We start from the raw sequence: 22,149 nt of genomic DNA on the forward strand, positions 1-22,149 counted from the left end.
TAAGTCAACATGGAAGGAACCGGTGGCAGGAAGGCTATCATAACTTATTATCGTGAATTTTGCAATATCCAGTACAGTATTTTGTTCAGCCTGATCCAGTAAAACACAAAGATATTTGAGATGTCTCTTTCCCCCACAAAGCCAACCTTCTGGACATTGTTGATTTTTTTTTGGCTTAGAACAAATTTTCCTAGTGCCATACCAGGCCCACCTATTAGCTTTCAGAAGACAGTATGTTACTGAGTAATTCAACCATTTTTTTTAAAAATACCTCTCTTCTAATAAGTGAAATAAAAGAAAAAACACCATGCACAAAATTGAAAATAAAAATAACAGAGAAGTACTCCATTTTGCTGTCAAACAGGCAGTTTCACTATGAAATACAGACAATGATATCCTTGCAAAATATATAGAACAAGGTCTCTTTATGATAGTCAATAAAGAAGAAACCTGATTCATACCAGGAAAGCAGTTAAACAATTTACTCACTAGTTTATCATTTTACATTTTTTATTTACATTCCATTGTTTATAATGCCCTCTTAGAAGCTTGGCAATGAAATCTATTTTCTTGGGGCTTTTGTTTGTTTCCATTGTGCAAACACGAATTTTTCTCTTGTGATTTTTATGCTGGGATTTTCAAAGCCAGCTAAGAGAACTGAGCAACCAAATTAGAAAGCTTTCAGAATCTCAGCCTTAACAGAGCTAACACATTTTTTTGTTTACCTTGTTGTTCATAAACCAGGTTGACTCCGAGGTCAGGAAGAAAGTGTACAAAACGAGGAAGCTTATTTGATAAGTAAATGCTAGTTGCCAATTAGCAAGAGGTTATCATACAAAAGTAGTAGCCATTACTTTTAACTTCTCAGTAACAAAGCATCGGGTTTTCCTTGGAGTTTGAGGAGTATTTCTCACTTTATGTTCTAAGTACTGTAGGTCAAATTTTCAGCATAAAATTATTGGCTAGTGACCCTCTAAAGTGCACTTATATTCAGAAAAGTGTAAAGTTGGTATGTTCTTAATCAGCAGGTCTGTTCTTTTTCCTGTTCCATCATATCAGCTTAAGTGATGAAAGCAAGTTTTATTGCATCTTACATCTGTGGCCCCTACAGTACCAACACAACTAAAGACCGATTTGATTCCATTCTTCCTTCAATATCGTCAACGGAATTGTTTGCTACATTTGTGCAAACCCAGTGTAAGCACAGGTATCACGGAAGCAATAATTTGAAAGGGCATGCTTTGGCCTGAAACAGCTTTACTACTGGAAAGATGCAGGAGGAGGAATGTCCCCAGCTTCACTCTCAGATACAAGGCTGGGTTTGCAGTGCTGAGAGAACCCTTCATGTCTTTTTACTACAAACAGAGAATGTTTGACACTGAGGAGACAGTACAGAGGAATTCCACAATGACATTTTTATAGGGTCACTTTCAGAGTAGAACTACAATTTAAAAGACCAAAATCAGGACCCTCTGAGCAGCGAGTTAACCTCCCAATCAGTTGCTTGGTGACAGTAATGTGCAGAGGCATGCACAAGGCGGGGGGGGTTGGGCCAGAGAGAGAGCTCCTCTGGCTCTGAGGCCATGGCAGGAGCTGACAGCTCCTCCAGCCCCGGAGCCATGTTGAAATGGTGAGTGTACTGCTGTTTATATCTATGCGTATGATATATGTGCATGTGTTGATATTAATCTGTATAATATATGTGTGTTTAACATGCCCCTCCAAGAGCGGTCAAATTTAAATTCCTACCTACTCCCCTGGTAATGTCTATTACAACATGAAGACCTGGCATTTGAATTAGCTTTAGACATCTCACTCAAAGTTATTTTGTCCCTAAAGAGAACTCAAGCACCGTTGACATGTCAATTTAGAATAAAATTTACATAAGCACATTATAAATGAAATTTTGGATCTTTTATTATATTATATTCAACAGCAAATTATTTTCTATGGTTTGGGATCAATATAGGTTTGATTTCTTCTCAAGACTGTCATACTTATATTTCTTGCAAGGATAAGAAAACTGGTTCAAATTAAATAACAAGCCACCTCAGTCTTCACAAACAGTTGCAAGTGAACATGAACCAAATGTTCTGAAAGGTTCAAAGGAGTTTGGATGTTTTTTTTAACCGTTATTATTAATTTTGGCATGCCTTTAAAGTTTCTGGTTCCAACAGAACATGAAAGTTGCAAAACATTGTTTCTGAAATTTCCAGTTTGTGAATCTTTACTCTTTTTTCCAACAGCTGAAACACACTTCAACCTCTACTATCTCTTTGTGTGATGTCTCAAGATCTGCTTCAAAGCTGAGATCTAGCATACAGGGCAGACAATGAATTGTTGCACAATATTTCTACATGACTGTAAAAGGAGAATAATCATTATTCTCCAGTTCATTTGCTTTGTACCTGATCGTCCAATGGTAGTTCACAGAAGGCTGGAATATATTTAGCCCACTCTACAAGGACCAAGAGCTGTTGCTTCATAGATTCACAGACATCGCTAATACTGGCAAGTTTCTTTACATTTATGTCAGTACTAGCACCAGGACTCGAGACAGGGATCTAGCCATGTTAAGCAAAAACAAAAAACAAAACAAAAAAAATACAGCCTGTTAGTATTCCATATTTGTTACTGTTTCCACTGGTGAGGAGTATATTTAACCAAAACACATGGAAGTAAGCATGCACATTCGTGCCGAACTCCCCGACAATATATAGATGACCAATATGCATGTAAATGATAATGTTTGTCCCTCATTGTTACTAGTATGGTGTACTTTACCATGATAGTGGGATTTTTATTATTATATTTTTACAAGATCTTCTCATTTCAAGAGATGACTATTATTTGTAACATTTTTAATTTTAAATTTTTTTTGCCTTTAAAATGGATGACATTTACCTCACTTTAGAAAGAAAGGAATGGGAAGGGAATGTAATAAAGTTCTAGGCACACAAAGATAAGAGGGAAATATGTATTTTCAGTGAAAAGATAAGTATCATTAACTCTAGAAGATGAAACAGGATTTTTAAATGCCTAAAGCAGAAAGATTTGTAACGATGAGAACCAGTATGGATAGAAGCTGGGGATGTTTCAGAAAATGTACTAATAGGAGTGTATATAAGACCACCTGCAGTGCACAGTGTTCTGTGAAACAGAGAGAGAGGAATCTTTCTGGGCCTGGTGCTAGAAAGCTTTTGTATGATTGCTGAGCCAAATTCTTAATGACTTTCTAAGGAAAGGAACAATACTAAACTTGCCATTAAGCAATACAGGCAAGATGACTGAAGACAAAAGTAAGGCTGAACTAGGAAAAATATCTCACTTAGACCTATGGCATCCATCACGCTAGAAAAACCCGCACAAGAACTAGGCAACTGAGTTTCAAAACACAGAGTCTCCCGTTACTCTCCCCCTTTGGAAATTGGGGACAGTGTGGTTTCACTACCAAGGAGGGAGTAAAGGAATTGGGTCTCTAACACTGCAACTACCAAACCCCATCATGAAATCCCACTATGTTGCAGAGCTCACAAGATTTTTATTTGTTAATGTCAGTAAACTTTGATTTCACCACACACACAAAAAAATATTTCCATTGATAATAAGTAAAATTTACAGATAGACAAAGTAAGAAAAAAGCTGCTTGAGAACTTACTGTATTAGGGTTTGATTTAAGGATATTTACTTTGAATATTTTGACATGTGGTGTTGACAATTTGTGTTTTAACAGTTATAAAGCTTTAACTTTTTGAATCTCAGTGTCTACTGATATTCAATAATTATTGGTGGTACCCTCCCTGCCCCCCAATATCTGACTCCTCCAAAATTTCCTGCAACTGTAAATCAATAAAAATGGAAAGAATGGTGAAAAATAAACATCAATATTCTATTGCATTTTTTTAAATGAATTCTGTCAAGCCTATAGATAACCAGCTGCATATCAGCTCCCAGTCCAATGCTGTAGCTAAGGGGGTGAATACAATTCTTGGGGGAATATTCTGGGGAATATCAATTAGGAGTAGAACGGTAACCTCTGCATATGGCCTTAGTGAGACCATTGCTGGAATACTGAGTCTAGTTTTGGTGTCCTAACTTCAAAAAGAATGTTGAAAAATTGGAAAGGGTTCAGAAAAGAGCCACAAGAAGGTTGCAAACTCTGGAAAACATACTTTATAGTGAGAGATTTAAGAAGCTCGATCTATTTAGTTTGTCCAAGAGAAGGTTAAGAAGTGTTTTGATAATGGTCTCCAAACAGGTAAATGGGGAAGAGACTTCCAGCAGAAGATGGCTCTTTAATCTAGCAGGAAAAGGCATTAGCAAGACCCAATGGTTGGATGCTGAAGCTAGACTAGAAATTCAGACTAGAAATAAACTGCAGATTTTTAAGTGAGGATAATTAATAGTCAAAATAATTTATTTAGGGACATAGTACATAGTACATTCTCCATCACTCTACATCTTTAAATCAAGACTGGATGTCTGTCTAAATCATATGCTATAGCTCAAAGAGAAGTTATGGGCTTGCTGCAGAAATTACTGGGTCAAGTTCTAAGACCTGTGTTATGCTGGAAGTCAGATCAGATGATCACAGTGGTTACTTATGGCCTTAAAGTATATGAATCTTTGCGCTCCCAGAGGTTTCACAGCTCCTGGCTATGCTACCATGACCTTCCCTCTCTCCATTGTCCACTGTCCCACCCTCCCTCTCTTTTAGCATACAGCATGGAAGGGTAAGTAGGGAAAATCATGCTGACAGGGTGAGAATTATCTTGTGGTACTGTGTCCCTGATAGTTAGAGGGAAGGCAGATGCTACTGAGTCTCACTCCTACCTGGCCCTTCCACAATGGTGTAGCTTTAACCCTGCAGATTTGGGGCAGAGGAGCTCTTACAGGATTGGGGCAAAGGAGACCATGCTCTTCTCTGCTCCTCCTGGAATCATTTATTGTATAAATAATGGAATCACTAAAGTTAAAAGGAGAAGGATTAAAACATCTTTGTCCCTTCCTCATTGCTTCTTACATGTGAAAACTCTCCCTGAACCGACCTGTTATCCTACTCTCTTCTCCTTCAAATCTCTCTCTGAAGCCCATATTAAATTTGCCACATGTTTGACTGAGGGTCACATGATGCTATCTGGCACTTTATTGTCACACCTTATGTGTTTCACTTTTTAGCTCTTTGGGGCAGGACTGTGTCTTCAAATGTGCTTAGCACACTATGGAGCTGATTCTTCTTGGGACCTCTAGATGCTATGGAAATTTGGACCCAAACTTTCCAAAGTGAAGGGTATTTGGATTTAGGGCTTTTATTTAGGACATTATGGAGAAAGGAGAAGCCACGAAGTATGGGTTAGATAAAGATGAGAACTTTTCCTTGAGTTTGGGGTTGTTAACATACTTCCTTCAGGCCTGTCTGTAATTATTCATCTTAGCATCTACCAGAGAAGGAGAAGGCATTATCCTTAAATATTTATCTTTGTTTACTTGTTTGTTTGCCTATGTATTTTTAAGGTGTCCATCACTGTGGCTTCTGAGCATGAGCCCGAGGTGAAATATTAGTTTATTTGTTTGTAAACATGAGTTTGAAATATGAAATATGAATTAATTTGTACAATAGATAAACAACAAATCACCAGACCTGGCTAAAAGTTACCTAAAGCCTAACATTCTAAAATATAATAAGGGAAATTCAAATACCTTTGAAGAGGCTTTTTCATTGACTACTAGAGTCAGATGTAGTACCAAAGTACCAGGTCGCCCATTCGTACCAGCCTAGCAATATTAAGTGGCTAATTGAATTATTTTATTTAAGTAAGGAACAAAGAAGGATCCAAGAAATTTTACAGCTTATGGGTATTTCTTAGAGACAGTTCCATCATATGAAAGCTTCTGACAAAGGACAAGATTACAAAACTTTTGGGGATGTATCACTCAGTATAAAACAGTCAGCATGAAATCATGAAGTAAAGATGGCAGCAGTTGCCCTCCGAGTAAGTTATGAAGAGGTAAGGGAGTGTGAAATCAATTATTATGATTTATTTGAGTTACAGGAAAGCAGCAGATACTGTTCTACTCAACAACTGATTAGATAAAAAAGAAATCAGAGGAAAATGTAGTTCAAACCAGACAAAGAGAGTTCAAAACCAGGATGTGAATAGGTTCAGCATTTGGACCCCTTTTGTTAACCTTAATACGGTTTATAAAATCCAAACATTAAAGTTGTGATTTTAAAAGGAGCCTAACTAAGGGAGTTAGGCACCCATTGACATTTACTGGATGTCAGACATTTATCTCTGCTAAGCTCCATTGAAAATCCAGCCTCAAGGACCAGACAGATGCCACTAACTGCTTGAGAAGTACTTAATTTGAAAGTAAGGGGATCATAAAGCAATATTAAGGAAGAAAACTGGGACATATTGTACCTAACACAAGATGAATTTTCTTAAGTGACCTTCTTTACTGGCTTCGCCATCAGAAATAGATGTATGTTCTTTATTATTGAGTCTTACATTAGGAAGAAGCAGCTGGATTTCATTTTTGGAAGCAGATAGAACATTGGTATTCTCAATAATTATGCTTTATATAATGAGAAATAGGGAATATTTAACTATGAAATAATCTAAAAGGGTGTTAAATAACTTCATGTAGATCACTGTACCTGCCGAGAAAGAGCCTCAGCTTGTGACAATGTGTTAATAGAGGGGATGTTGCTGCCATCAAATGTGCTCCTTCTTGTGCTTATCCTGTCCCGTTCATTTTGTACAGCTAGAAAAGAATAATCATGTCATTTATTTGCTTGTAGGCAGTGCGGTTGAACATAATTTCAGAGGGCTGTTATATAACTATATGAATCACAAGGTATGACATCCAAAGAGGACCTTGAAGTTTCAGCTCTGAGAGAGTCATGAGAAAGAGTGACAAGAAATCTTGTACATTTCTTATTCATATAATATTGTTTGTCACTAAAAATTATTCATTTCTAATTGTTGTTAGACACAGCATTTTTATGATCGGCTTTATTACAGTAGATTTGCATACTTTCTACTTTGAACTCAACAATACTCTGTAATTTGATTGGCTGGCCTCTCTTCCATCCTTAATTAATGAAGCCTAATGATATAGAAATCCCAGTCCTGTTGAGTTAGGTCAAGGGGTGTACAGAACAATCACTGACAGAATGTCTGAGTCACAGAAATTCTGATACCTCTGTTCATGCTTTCCTGTGAGAAACACTGAAACAAGAGTGAATAATGAACTTAATCCATTTGTAAGGTAATTTTGAGCCTGCAATATTGGGCTCCTCCTTAGAGACGTTAATTCCTGCCAGTTTATAGAACATTAACTAAGCAAAAATATTCCAAGCAGGTGGGTTGTGTCTCATGAGGCCCAGGAAAGGTGGTATAAAGGGCTTTGGATAAGGAACCTTAATGAGCACAGACAGGGCTTATTAAGTAAAAAGGCTTACTTTTTAATTCAGGAAAGAAGAGAATAAATAAAACTATCAATCAGATTTCTTAAAATCTCAATCGTATCCAAGGTTAGGCCAAGGAGAAAACAAGCATTGTGTTAATCAACATCTTTCTTTATTGCACTAGGAGTCTCATCATCTTTTAAGAGTACCAGTTTTATTTCCAATCATGTGTTTATTATTTTGAGGGGGAGGATTCTGCGTTACATTGGTTCAGTTGTAGCATGAAAGGCTTCAGTAAAATATTCTTTCGCTACACTGCACAATATTCTTTAGTTTCTATGATGAATGAACACACTTTATTCCAGAGATACACTAGCTTTTTTGCCAAGGACATTTACTGATGTGCCTCTTATTAAGTCATAATAAGAAATGTCTTGCAGTGTTAAACACTAAGTGTTATATGTTCATGTAGAGATGAAATATGATGTGTGTTTTTTTTTTAAAGTGGAGAAACAAAATGCCCATTCATTTAGTAGCTCAAAAAGTAGGGTACTAAATACAAAATTAATTAAAATAATGTCAACATTACATGCGACCAGAAGAAGCAAGACACTGATGGTCAAATACTAAAGTTAAATGTTGGCATACCATCTGCTGGCTGAGCATCGAATTGCCAGTACTCCCTGCCTCGGTTTCCTTCCCCAAGATGGGTCTCCTCAGCGTCCCCACACTAGTCTGTGTTGGAGTTACCTCTTCACCCAAGTCACAAATAAATATAACCCCTTCAATGGTAGCAAAAGTGCGAACGAAAAAGTCCTAAACAAACCAAAATGGTTTCTCTGCCCTCCAGGGCTTCACTTCAGCCTGCCCTTTGGGCCCTCTTTTCAGCCCCTTTCTAAGGCCACGTCTACACTACCCGCCAGATTGGCGGGTAGTGATCGATCTATCAGGGATCGATTTATCGTGCCTAGTGTAGATGCGATAAATCAATCCCCGATCGCTCTGCTGTTGACTCTGGAACTCCACCAGGGCTAGAGGCGGAAGCGGAGTCAACGGGGGAGCGGCGGCCGTAGATCCCGCGCCGCGAGGACGCGAAGTAAGTGATTTTAATTCGATCTAAGCTATGTCGACTTCAGCTACGCTATTCTCATAGCTGAAGTAGCGTATCTTAGATCGATCCCCCCCAGTGTAGACCAGGCCTAAGCTACTTTTGAATCTTTCCCCACTCCGCTATATAGCACTCACCAGCCCCCAAGGCTGGTTCCCCTGCAGTACCCAGTCTCCTGCAGACGCTGGGTAAGGACCTTCCACAAGAGCCTTCACACTCCCTGTGGTACTAACACCGTAATGGATCTCTCTTTGTCCTTTTATAAGGCCCAGGTGTCCATTAAAGTATCACCTGGCTGTCCTGTCCTGCCCCCCCAGGCTGGGAAGCAGCAAATTAATTATAGCACAAGTATGACTGGCCCCATCTCCTCTTGCAGGGGCCAGTCACGGGGTGACAGGGCCACTTACAGAATCAAAAGGAAATACCTTTTTACTGCATATGTACAGGATTCAATGGACTGGATTCACCAGTCCAATAGAGTTCTTTGCTTACTTAGGCTAAAGCATCCTTAAGCAGGATGGAGATTCCCAACAGAAAATTCACTCTCTGTAAGGGAAATCTTTAATGGTGTAGGACTGGCATAGCCTCCATCAGCTGATTTTTCCCACCTCTGTCATAATGAGGGGAAGGTGACATGTTGAAGGCAGGCTGGGGATGTGACTAAACTGATCTCTGTTCTGTTCAATCCTCCCATGATATGCGGGACCATATACCATCAGCACACACAGTGTCATTTAGAATAGGATCCCTCCAATTCTGATTTATGCTGCAGTTGGGCAGCTCTGAATCAGCATAGCTCAGATGTAGTGGAGAACCAGGACAATATGTTTTATAGGAAAAATGGTGTAAAATTGGTAAAAAAAGTTATGCACATTTTTTATCTATTCATTTTATAAGGTTTGAGTGTCCTTGAAATTCTGACTTTTGCAAAATGTTGAGGGCCACAACAGATGATTCAACATTTTTCTTACAAGGATCCTGCAGTGTATTCAAATCACTATGGATTTTAATGGTCTGAATGCTAGAGGCCAAGTTCTGCACCATTATACCAGTGTAAATGCAGAGCAACTCCAGAGACTTAATGGAGTTATTTTAGATTTACAAGTCTAAATAAGAGCAGAATTTCACTATGTGACTGCAAGAAGAAAATACATTTAATCCTCTCCTACAAAAATGTTTGCTATTAGCAAAGCCAAACAACATATAAGACTACACAATAAACCATTCTTATCCTAATAAGGTACTTGCAGAAGCACACTGTAAACCCACTTCACTACAGTAAAGTTACAGAGTCGTGCTGTAAACTGGCCTTATGATGGATGCCAAACATGGATAACATGCCAGAACAAGTTGTAAAACAATAAACATAAGTCTAGTAATATGGGAACCACAAAAGGCTCCATTTTTAGCTGCTTATTTGAACATAGACAGGATGCCAACCAAGCCATATACTCTTTTGTCCTCACACAATGATCCCTCCCCAACGAGGCCTGAGATAGACTCTCCCATGGCACCCCACTTTGATAGAAGGACCGTTCACCTCTCCAGCTTGGAAACTGCCCCATAGGGTCACTGTACCCCATCAGTTCCTTGATGGTCTGTAAGGGACAATCCCACACTCCCACTACATAGGAGAGTAGCCTTGAATTACTCGCTGCTGCTGCTGCCAGAACTTTATTATCTGACTGCCTCAGTAAAAGCACAGAAACTGCAGCCACCCCATCTGAGAAAAGGAGTCACAAAGAGCTTCTGTCAATCCCCTTGACCACATGGGGTAGACTCAGAGCCCATAATCAGTATCACTTAACTTGTGTGAGCAATAACAAGCAACCAACTTTGAAATGTGAAAATCTGGGCAGCAACATTTTTTGCAGTCAGTAAATTGCTTGAATTTCACCAACATTTCACAAATTTAAACAGGTCTATTTTGAAAAAAAAAAAAATCTGTGTAGTTTAGCCATCTGTTGTTAGAGCATATTTGGTATCTTGGATAAACAGATATCATGAACTTTTAATGTATATAATTTTATCTCTCATTGAATAGCCGAAGTGTGTCTTTAATAACTGCAAAAAATTGTTGTCACCTTAATAACCAGAGAACTACACACACACACACACACACCCCACACACCTTTTTCTGATTTATGCACCTCCAAGTTTTAAATTAAATTAAAGAGTTAACAGATTGACACTGAAAATTATTACTAGAGGTAGTCACCAACCAAAACCCTAGACACAAATTTCATATCTTTATAAACGAGTAGAACCAAAACTCCAAATCTGAACATTCCTAAATTTATGGATTCCAAACTTAGGTCTGATTTCAGATTTTCACAATGTTTGAAGTGTTGGGACTTGAAGTTAGGATTCACATACTACAAAGATATATTCAAGCTGCAAACTCAATTCTGAATCTGTTAATTTGTTATAGGCACAAAATACTATAACTTCAAAACTTAACGAACTTCAAAAATTAAATGAAGTATATAATAGTAAAATCACTCTTCCTTTGTGAAGGCACTCGAGTTACCTATTCATTGAGTTATTCTAATGTGACATTCTTTTAGTTTTATACTAAGTTTTAACACTCATTCAGATTAAGTATTTATTTTTCTTTGTACGTTAAGTAATAAATCAATCTATTACCTTCTTTTTTCATTCCTGCTCGAAAACACTTTTTTAAACGACAGTATCTGCATTGATTCCTCTTGTCCTTGTCAACAATACACTGTCGGTTGAATCTATCAGATATAAGAAAGGGTAAATATATTAAATAATAAATATTTATAAATAATAATAATAAAATAAATATTAATAATAAAGCACAGTCCTGATTAGCAAGCAGGACAACAATTAATGTGGCCTGTCAAAACAATGTCTCCAACTATCAGCCTTCGCTGATCTTTATCTTTAATTCAGCCTTGAAAAATGTTTTCCATCTGTACATCTGGCAAGACTAACTTCTAATGGGCAAGATATCATTAGTCTTTTCATCATCACAGCTAATATTTTGTATGAAAAATAGTTTTTAATGTCAATATTTGGTTTAAATAAAAAACAAACAAACATAATTTATGCCAGAAGCCTTAGGACACAAGACGTTGATAAAAAGGGCTTAAACCAAATGATAGCATGAGTAGCAGAGATCTCTATAACCTGGAGAGGGGTTCTAGGCAGCCTTGTTAAGGATAAAGAAAGAAAGAAAAGAAAAGAAGAAAAGAAAAGAAAAGTGCCAGAGGGCAGTCAATAATAAAGATCTGGCAGCCCTTTAAAAATAACAGTGGGGAACTATGACTAAAACGGGGAGCATAAAGTCAATGAGGGACCTGGAAGCATATATATATATATATATAATTAAAGTCTGATGGTCCTCAGGACAGGACAAAATAATTTTGGAAAGCAATATTTGCAGAACAAGAACCAAGCTGCTGTCATTGCAAATGGACACAGAAATTTTTGGTCCCAGAATTTCAAAAGTCCAGGACTGCTGGAAGGTGTAGTTCAACTAAGTACTGTGCAGATGACCGCCCAAGTAAAGGTCAGAGGAGGTCTCCCTATTAGTCTATATACATTATGGCACACCACAAAGGAAAGGTACAGTGTGATTAGAAGAACAGTAGAACACCACAAAGCTCCTTACAGCACAAAGCTCCTTACAGATAAGTTTCAGAGTAACAGCCGTGTTAGTCGGTATTCGCAAAAAGAAAAGGAGTACTTGTGGCACCTTAGAGACTAACCAATTTATTTGAGCATAAGCTTTCGTGAGCTACAGCTCACTTCATTGGATGCATCCAATGAAGTGAGCTGTAGCTCACGAAAGCTTATGCTCAAATAAATTGGTTAGTCTCTAAGGTGCCACAAGTACTCCTTTTCTCCTTACAGATAAGTTATCTCTTGTATGTTCTTCGGATCAGGGTTTATGGGTCTTAAGCACTTTTTAGAAACTCTCTTTCATCATAGAAAAACAAATGTTTAGTGAGAAATCTCCAAAATTTTGCTTATCAAAAACCCAGCAAAACATTTTTTTTTTTTAGGAAATTCTCGATATGTTCACATACAAAAAATGGCGAGCCAGTTCCTTAGCTGGTGTAAATTAATCTAGCACTAACGACTTTAACAGATCTATCCCAATGTCATCCACCTGAGGATCTGTCCTGGTGTATTTCACCTGGTGCTGGTACCTGAAACAATCAATAGCAAAAAGTAATCATGATAAAACCTGTATCTAGTGGAGAATCAAGGTAGGTCGTTCTAAAAGATACTATCTTAAATGTGATTATCTAGATGCTTATTAAATACTTGTAATATTTATTTTTATTGTTTTTCCTATGTTGGATCATATTAAAGAAGTTCTGTATTAAAATCACAAATAAGTTTGATTCCCCATAGTTTAAATTCCAGGGTATTACTAATTAAGAGGTCTCTTGGTTTTTGGTGCTGTTTCTCTCCCTCTCTGTGTGAAACTTGCAAGCTGTTAATTGTGTTAGTACATTCTAAGACAGAGTCTATTCTCAAAGCAATTCTTTGTAACAACAACTTCTCACATAGAGAGAGAGACTCAAAGCAATACTCTGTAACAACAGAAATAGCACCCAGAGACTCCCCGCGCTTTTGTTGTATTCATCTTGCTTTGTTAACAATTGTGATTAAAATAGAGATAGAGGATATATGTGGATGGATGCTTGGTGTGGATAATAACTGAATGATCAGGGAGGTGCCAGCCTAAGAATCCAGTGTCCATCGGCTGAAGAAGGCGTCAAGTGGAAATAACCAGAGGACCCCCGGAGGGCAGACTGGAATCCACCCAACAGCCTCAAAGATGGGAGAACCAACGAACAAGAGAACATCTGGCAGCACAGAGCTGTCAGGAATGTGCCATCTGCTGATTGACTCAGCAACAGCATGATGAAGCAATTCCCATAGACTGGCATAGGACGAAATTCCTATAAAAATGGACTCTAGGAAGTGAGAAATTTGGGGTCTGATTCTGCAAACCAAGTTCCAGGAGCATCAGATGAGCATCTGACAAGGCCCTGCTCCCTCCTCATGTCCAGGCCACCAGGCCAGTGCCTTGGCATGAGCAACTCTAAGGCTGGTAACGATGATAACAACCTTGCAGAACCTCTGTGTATGTGTGCGTGTATGAATGAATGTGTGAATAAATATGAAATTGAATGGAATGTTATAGCTATAACTAACTGCTTACTATGATCCTTTCTGTATTCACAATAAATGTGGCATTTTGCCTTTTCCCCTTTAATAAGATCCTGCTGGTTTTTATTTTATTGGTATAACACCTACACATCATTTAAATGTACCAAAGAGTTTCATAGCAATGAGTATGACTTCCCTCATGAGAGACAGGTAAACATTAATTTTTAATTTATTATGTTTGGGGGGGGGGGTGTTGGGTGTAGACAATTCTTTTCAGTGATTTGTAGGAAAGTGATTTTTTTCCAATTATGTTAACAAACCAACAATCATACGTTTTGTCCACTGTGTTGTTTATTCTGTTTGAAAAAGAAAGAAAATATCCACTGTATAAATTACATCCGAAAGTGATTTGCCACCAGCTTCATGAATTAAGTTCTTCAAGCTGAACATTTCAAATACCTGCAGGTATAAACATGACTCTTCCGTATGCTGCGTCTAAAGAAGCCCTTGCACCCATCACAACTGGAGGCGCCATAATGTTTGCCAGTTGCTCTATCGCCACATATTGCACAAAGTCCACTGACTCCATTGTCTGCAGTGTTCATGTTGAGTGGTTCTGCTGAAGAACTGTCTGATGAGGAACAAGAACAACATATGTAGTTATGGTTAAAACCTTCAACAAACACACCACCATGACTAATTTACACTCACATGGAGATTTAACTGGCCTTTTCTCTTTTAATTAGCATTTTCCGTTTAGAGATCATACAAAGACAGCATGTCTAATTACATCTGGTTGTTATTCTAATGAATCCTTTCAAACCCATCACGTCTGGTTATCAGAATGTATGATGCTCATAACAAGAAATACTTTTTGTCCAAACTATTGCAGATTCAAAGATGTGGTTTGAAAGTTAAAGTGTACATGAAATACCTAACTTTCTATTTGTGTGTAACTATTTAAACATCCTTGCTAACAGAAATCATTAAGAGGGACGTTGGTACAAAACAACATTTTTCGGTCAGCTGGTAAAACATCCATAAATTAGTTCACATGACATAGCAATAGTTGGCTATTATCATTGCTTTCCTGAAAAGAATCTCAGTTATTATTGGCATAGGTATTTTTTAAAAAGTTCTGAATTAAATTTTATGAAAAAATTAGTGAAGAGGGTTGGCGTAGTGTTATTTCCCCCCCACCGCTCCCGGTGGCTTTCATCTGAAATAAAATTCTGGTGAAATCAACTCAATTTTGTGGTTCTGGTGAAGCTTCTCTGACCAGCTCTGATTAAGATACTTGCTCAAGTTCACAGAGGAAATACATAGCAGAGCTGCGAATTGAAATCAGATCTCCTGAGTCCCCATCAGTGCATTAACCGTAAGACCATCCTTGTAGACTGATTCTTACAGTTACTTAAGATAAGCTCATAAATGAATTGCAACCAGAATAAGATTACATTTAATAAATATATGAATTAAAAGTTGCCAACTCATCATTTTCACTTAATAATTCAACCATCTGCATTACCAATATAAACTTCTCTTGCCTAACTTCCCTTTCCCTGTGTATATATGTGTGTGTGTATACCTTTAACAGATCCGTAAGAGTTATTTTAAGCAAAAATAACTAATTACCAAGGAAATCCCCTTTCTTAAACCAAATAAGTGGAGAAACCGTCTAAAGCTCAAATAACGAATGTTTAAAGCCTCAGAATCACTTAAGAAGAGGAAATTTTTCTTTCATGACAAATGTTATTTTTTCTTCTTCTAGGCAGAATCAATAATTAAATCTACATTTCTGTTCACTATTCTGGCTGTAAAGAAATTGAAATCGAAGCATCAGAAATCGAAACAAATGTTTCAAGACACACCTATACAGGCCCACTTAAGCTCTATATTGTGAGATATGCAGAATGAACACTTTTCAGTTATATGGAACAAAATACAAGTACAAATGAACTTTTCCACAAATGCTGAAATATTTGCTCTGCCTTTTAAAAAACAAACTACAGACAGCAGCAATGGGTCTACAGGTTGAGAGTAGATAAAAATAATTGTTGAGCTAGTGCTAAATATACTTTCTTTATCCTTAATGAATTTCAGTTCTAAACTTTAAAGTAATTCCTTGAAATTAAAACAAAGACTAAAATTTCCTTTATGTCTGTGGTAGAATATTCAGTTATGGTAAAGTTAAATACAGCATGCTACATGTTGAGGCAATATTTTTATGAATTGAATGTCACAAAAACCCATAGCATAACAACCCATATCATAAACAATTCTAACCTAAGTTAAAATGTTACACTCATCAAATACCGAACGCCTCTCCCAGCTAAACATTAGCCTGTAGAAGTCAATGTGATTACAAACTCTCTCTGGTTCACATATATATAATTTGGAAAGACTGGATTACATTATACAAATAAAATATGAGCCAATCAATTAGAAACTAGGCAGCAAGAGCAAGGAGATCATTTTCTCCATAATCAGTAAAATTTCCCAAACCTCTGGATAATTTTGTTCTGTCATTTTAAATGTTATGTACAAAATCTACCTTCATGCCCAAACTGTCAATACTAGTTATTCATTTGTTTTACAGTAAATAAAACAACTGCTGAAAGCACTCTTTTCTTCCTTTGATTAATTGACTGATGACAGTGGAGTTCACTTACTTTCTTACACATAACTGGTATTATATTTTCTTTAACATAAAAAAGTTATTTTATTAACTTAGATTTAGTGATGAAGTGTAAAAGAGCAGATTTCTTGCCATAACCCCCCCTGCCCAAATGCTCTATTCATAAAACACTTAACTAGCACCTTACAGCATTACTCAGTTTTACTTTTTCTCATTAACCCACAGCTTGATTTTGCATTACTGAGCAGATGAGAACTCACCATTGCCATTATACAGAATCTGCATAGTTTCAAACTCCAAAGTAGTATAAGTTGGATCTAAGACTTCACTGTAGTTTGCCATGTCCATGTCCAATACTGGTTCCGACAGCCTCATCATTGAATGGGAAAACAGTAAAAGAAAGCTACTCAAGAGTACAAATGCGGTATGATGAGATCTACTCTGTTTTGCTGGCAATCAGTGATTGATAATCCAAAGTTAACTGTAAACGGTGCCACTTATGTGCAGCGATGGGAGGAGCTGTAAAACTGCTTCTGCATGTCATATTCTGCCTATATCTTTTTTCTTTTATGGCACACCAAAGCAATTCTTGTGATAATCTTAGAATGTTCCATAGACAAGTCTTATCAGAAGTCATATTGGCTTGAATTCTGAAGGAAACTAAAAAGGTTGTCCAGCAGCTGATTCTGCTCATTTTAACAACATAGTGCCAAATGCTGCCCAGTCCCTGGATCCCTGCTACACAGTCTCTGTGAGCATGGAAGGCCTTAAACACATGCAGAACCACAGAGTAGAAAGACTTCATACTCGCATTCCCAATTGCTCTCAAAACCAATGTCCTGCACAAGTGGTAGTGAACTGGCTGCATAGAGTGCTACACCAAGCCACTATGTTAAAGGGAAGATTCCTTCTCCTCAACCCCGATGTAAAGCCACTGTATGCAGGTTTTGCAGTGAGGAAGGAGGGCAGCAGAATTTGGTCCATACACATGCTGCTCTTAAATGCTGTTTTGCAGGATTCCATACATTTATGAAGATCCCAGGAGTTAATTATGAAAACCCACTCTTTGTACAATACAGTTACATTAAAGATTTCCAGCAGAGAACTGTAAAACTAACTAGCAGGTGTTTAATTAGCTACATTCAATGACTGGTTATATACTATCTATCACAGGTTGGCCCTCTAAGGCAAGTCAAGCTCAGTGTAGCCTGTGATCAAAGAATTATCCGCTGCTGAGTGTGATGGAAACCTAATTATAATGGTGACCCAGCTATGGGAAATCAGGGAGAGCACTTCTTAAACAAAATTGGGAACTCAGTCTAAGAGAGGAGACCCAGAAAAGAGGAGCAAGGGGAGTTCCCTTCTGGGAAAGGATTGGGGAAGTCAGGTTTGATGAGACCCACAGAGAGCAGGTCAGGCTCCTATGGCAGAGGGCTCTAAAAAAGGGCCTATAAGGAACAAGGACGGTCCCTGAGGAAAGCTGCCAGAGTCCCTAACACGGGAAGTACAATAGAACCCCAGGGATATGAACACCAGAGTTATGAACTAACTGGTCAACCACACACCTCATCCTGAATTGGAAGTATTCAATCAGGCAGCAGAGACCAAAAAAAAAGTGAATGCAGTACAGTGCTGTGTTAAATGTAAACTACTAAAAAAAGGTAAAGTTTAAAAAAAAGATTTGACAAGGTCAAGAAACTGTTTCTGTGCTTGTTTCATTTAAATTAAGATGGTTAAAAGCAGCATTTTTCTTCTGCATAATAAAGTTTCAAAGCTGTCTTAAGTCAATGTCCAGTTGTAAACTTTTGAAAGAACAACCATAATGCTTTGTTCAGAGTTACAAATATTTCAGGGTTACGAACCCATTCCCAAAGTGTTCATAACTCTAAGGTTCTACTGTAGAGGGAAAACCCTGCTGGGAAAAACCAACATAGGGGAACACTCTACAGGGACCAGAAGTGGGGACCAAGAAGCAGATAACTTCAGCGTGGCCCAAGATGGGCAGAAGAATCATTTCTTTAGATGTTTATTTGGAATTTCAGATGGACTTTTTGTTATCCTGGCAGAGGATTGAACCTTAGGTGACCTGGACAGAGGATGAAGCCATGGAAAACTCAAACACACACAGGCCAACAGGGCCATGGAAATGGCTACTTGGGGTACAAGAGGTGAAGTTTCCTGCAACAGCACTACCTGATGCCAGAGACACTACAGCAGTAAGATCTACCATTCACAGTATAATAAAAATGAAAAGCTATTTGGAGGTGGCTGTTCTTGCAAAAATAGCCATCAAACAATTCCTTTAAAAGCCCCTTTAATTACAACAACAAGTCATGCGGGGTGGGGGGAGGGGAGTGGCACTATATGTGAAAGAAAATGCAGAATCAAATGAAATAAAAATCTTAAATGAATCCACATGTTTCATTGAATCTCTATGGATAGTAATTCCATGCTCTAATAAGAATATAACAGTAGGGATCTATTATCGACCACTTGACCAGGACAGTGATAGTGATGATGAAATGCTAAGGGAGATTAGAGAGGCTATCAAAATAAAAAATTCAATAATAGTGGGGGATTTCAATTATCCCCATATTGACTGGATACATGTCACCTCAGGATGAAATGCAGAGACAAAATTTCTCGATACTTTAAATGACTGCTTCTTGGAGCAGCTGGTACAGGAACCCACAAGGGGAGAAGCAACTCTCAATCTAGTCCTGAGTGGAGAGCAGGATCTGGTCCAAGAGGTAACTATAACAGGACCGCTTGGAAATAGTGACCATAATATAATAACATTTAACATTCCTGTGGTGGGAAGAACACCCCAACAGTCCAACACTGTGGCATTTAATTTCAGAAAGGAGAACTATGCAAAAATGAGGAGGTTAGTTAAACAGAAATTAAAAGGTACAGTGACTAGAGTGAAATCCCTGCAAGCTGCTTGGACACTTTTCAAAGACACCATAATAGAGGCTCAACTTAAACGTATACCCCAAATTAAAAAACACAGTAAAAGAACTAAAAAAAGACCCACTGTGACTTAACAACCATGTAAAAGAAGCAGTGAGAGATAAAAAGGCATCTTTTAAAAAGTGGAAGTCAAATCCTAATGAGGTAAATAGAAAGGAGCATAAACACTGCCAAATTAAGTGTAAAAATGTAATAAGAAAAGCCAAAAAGGAGTTTGAAGAACAGCTAGCCAAAAACTCAAAAGGTAATAACAAAATGTTTTTAAGTACATCAGAAGCAGGAAGTCTGCTAAACAACCAGTGGGGCCCCTGGACGATCGAGATACAAAAGGAACACTTAAAGACGATAAAGTCATCGTGGAGAAACTAAATGAATTCTTTATTTCAGTCTTCACAGATGAGGATGTTAGGGAGATTCCCAAACCTGAGCCATCTTTTGTAGGTGACAAATCTGAGGAATTGTCACAGACTGAAGTGTCACTAGAGGAGGTTTTGGAATTAATTGAGAAACTTAACAGTAACAAGTCACTGGGACCAGATGGCATTCACCCAAGAGTAAGAACTCAAATGTGAAACTGTGGAACTATTAACTATGGTTTGTAACCTGTCCTTTAAATCAGCTTCTGTACCCAATGACTGGAAGATAGCTAATGTAACGCCAATATTTAAGAAGGGCTCTAGAGGTGATCCTGGCAATTACAGACCGGTAAGTCTGACGTCAATACCGGGCAAATTAGTTGAAACAACAGTAAAGAATAAAATTGTCAGACACATAGAAGAGCATAAATTGTTGCGCAAAAGTCAACAGGGTTTCTGTAATGGGAGATCATGTCTTACTAATCTATTAGAGTTCTTTGAGGGGGTCAACAAACATGTGGACAAGGGGGATCCAGTGGACAAAGTGTACTTAGATTCCCAGAAAGCCTTTGACAAAGTCCCTCACCAAAGGATCTTATGTAAATTAAGTTGTCGTGGGATAAGAGGGAAGATCCTTTCATGGATTGAGAACAGGTTAAAAGAAAGGGAACAAAGGGTAGGAATAAATGGTAAATTTTCAGAATGGAGAGGGGTAACTAATGGTGTTCCCCAAGGGTCAATCCTAGGACCAATCCTATTCAACTTATTCATAAATGATCTGGAGAAAGGAGTAAACAGTGAGGTGGCAAAGTTTGCAGATGACACTAAACTGCTCAAGATAGTTAAGACCAAAGCAGACTGTGAAGAACTTCAAAAAGATCTCACAAAACTAAGTGATTGCGCAACAAAATGGTGAACGAAATTTAATATGGATAAATGTAAAGTAATGCACACTGGAAAAAATAACCCCAACTATACATACAATACGATGGCTAATTTAGCTACAACTAATCAGGAGAAAGATCTTGGAGTCATCATAGATAGTTCTCTAAAGACGTCCATTCAGTGTGCAGCAGCAGTCAAAAAAGCAAACGGGATGTTAGGAATCATTAAAAAAGGGATAGAGAATAAGATGGAGAATATCTTATTGCCCTTATATAAATCCATGGTACGCCCACATCTTGAATACTGCGTACAGATGTGGTCTCCTCATCTCAATAAAGATATACTGGCATTAGAAAAGGTTCAAAAAAGGGCAACTAAATGACTATGGGTTTGGAACGGGTCCCATATGAGGAGAGATTAAAGAGGCTAGGACTTTTCAGCTTGGAAAAGAGGAGACTAAGGGGGAATATGATAGAGGTATATAAAATCATGAGTGGTGTGGAGAAAGTGAATAAGGAAAAGTTATTTACTTGTTCCCATAATATAAGAACTAGGGGCCACCAAATGAAATTAACGGGTAGTAGATTTAAAACAAAAAAAAGGAAGTTCTTCTTCACTCAGCGCACAGTCAACCTGTGGAACTCCTTGCCTGAGGAGGTTTTGAAGGCGAGGACTATAACAGGGTTTAAAAGAGAACTGGACAAATCCATGGAGGTTAAGTCCATTAATGGCTATTAGCCAGGATGGGTAAGGAATGGTGTCCCTAGCCTCTGTATGTCAGAGGGTGGAGATGGATGGTAGGAGAGAGATCACTAGATTATGACCTGTTAAATTCACTCCCTCTGGGGCACCTGGCATTGGCCACTGTTGGTAGACAGGATACTGGGCTGGATGGACCTTTGGTCTGACCCAGTATAGCTATTCTTATGTTCTTAGGAGGAACCTTTCAAAACATCCTCAAAATTCATCCATCCAACCCCAAAGTCCTATGAATACATCAGAGGCACTGGTCTATTCACTCAGAGTCCTGTGTCTCCTCAGTACATCTGGGACTCCCATCGCAGGGAAAGGTATAACACAAGACAATGCCTGCAAGTTGAAACTAGACAAATTCAGACTGAAAATAAGGCATACATTTTTAACAGTCAGGACAATTAACCACTGGAACAATTTACCAAGGGTTATGGCAGATTCTCCATCAGGAGCAATTTTTAAATCAAGACTGGATATTTTTCTAAAAGATTTGCTATAGTAATTACTTTGGGAAAATTATATGGCTTGTTCTCTACAGGAGCTCAGATTAGATCAGTGGTTCCCACACTTGTTCCGCTGCTTGTGCAGGGATAGCCCCTGGAAGGCCACACCGGTTTGTTTACCTGCCGCATCTGCAGGTTTGGCCGATTGCAGCTCCCAGTGGCTGTCATTCGATGCTCCAGGCCAATGGGAGCTGCTGGAAGTGGCGGCCAGTATGTCCCTCAGCCCGTGCTGCTTCTAGCAGCTCCCATTGGCCTAGAGCAGTGAACCGCGGGCACTGGGAGCCGCGATCGGCTGAACCTGTGGACGCGGCAGGTAAACAAACTGGTGCGGCCTGCCAGGGGCTTTCCCTGCACAAGCGGCGGAA

At 38.3% G+C, this 22,149-nt stretch overlaps 1 protein-coding gene and 1 long non-coding RNA gene across 6 annotated transcripts in view; one reads left to right on the top strand and one right to left on the bottom strand.

The window, feature by feature from the left end:
• Positions 1-2,396, top strand: part of LOC311516902 — a 73,498-nt gene extending 71,102 nt beyond the window's left edge. Inside the window, exon 3 of the long non-coding RNA XR_014710527.1 lies at positions 2,247-2,396. This is a non-coding gene — a long non-coding RNA (uncharacterized lncRNA). The remainder of the gene's footprint in view (positions 1-2,246) is intronic.
• Positions 1-22,149, bottom strand: part of HNF4G (hepatocyte nuclear factor 4 gamma) — an 81,233-nt gene that overhangs the window by 6,853 nt on the left and 52,231 nt on the right. The window contains exons 1-5 of one of the 5 annotated variants that reach the window (XM_084621305.1): positions 14,467-14,490; positions 14,136-14,307; positions 11,169-11,263; positions 6,662-6,768; positions 2,409-2,564 (exon numbers count right to left, since the gene is read on the bottom strand). In XM_084621305.1, coding sequence (XP_084477431.1) covers positions 2,409-2,564; positions 6,662-6,768; positions 11,169-11,263; positions 14,136-14,281 — 504 coding nt within the window. In that variant the 5' untranslated portion in view covers positions 14,282-14,307; positions 14,467-14,490. Of the gene's footprint in view, positions 1-2,408; positions 2,565-6,661; positions 6,769-11,168; positions 11,264-14,135; positions 14,308-14,387; positions 14,491-16,574; positions 16,798-22,149 lie in introns of those variants that run through there. The other 4 variants (XM_084621306.1, XM_084621307.1, XM_084621304.1 and 1 more) reach the window with 4 other exon arrangements.

Source organism: Lepidochelys olivacea (assembly GCF_965140295.1).
Source record: "Lepidochelys olivacea isolate rLepOli2 genome assembly, chromosome: 2".
NCBI lineage: Eukaryota > Metazoa > Chordata > Testudines > Cheloniidae > Lepidochelys > Lepidochelys olivacea.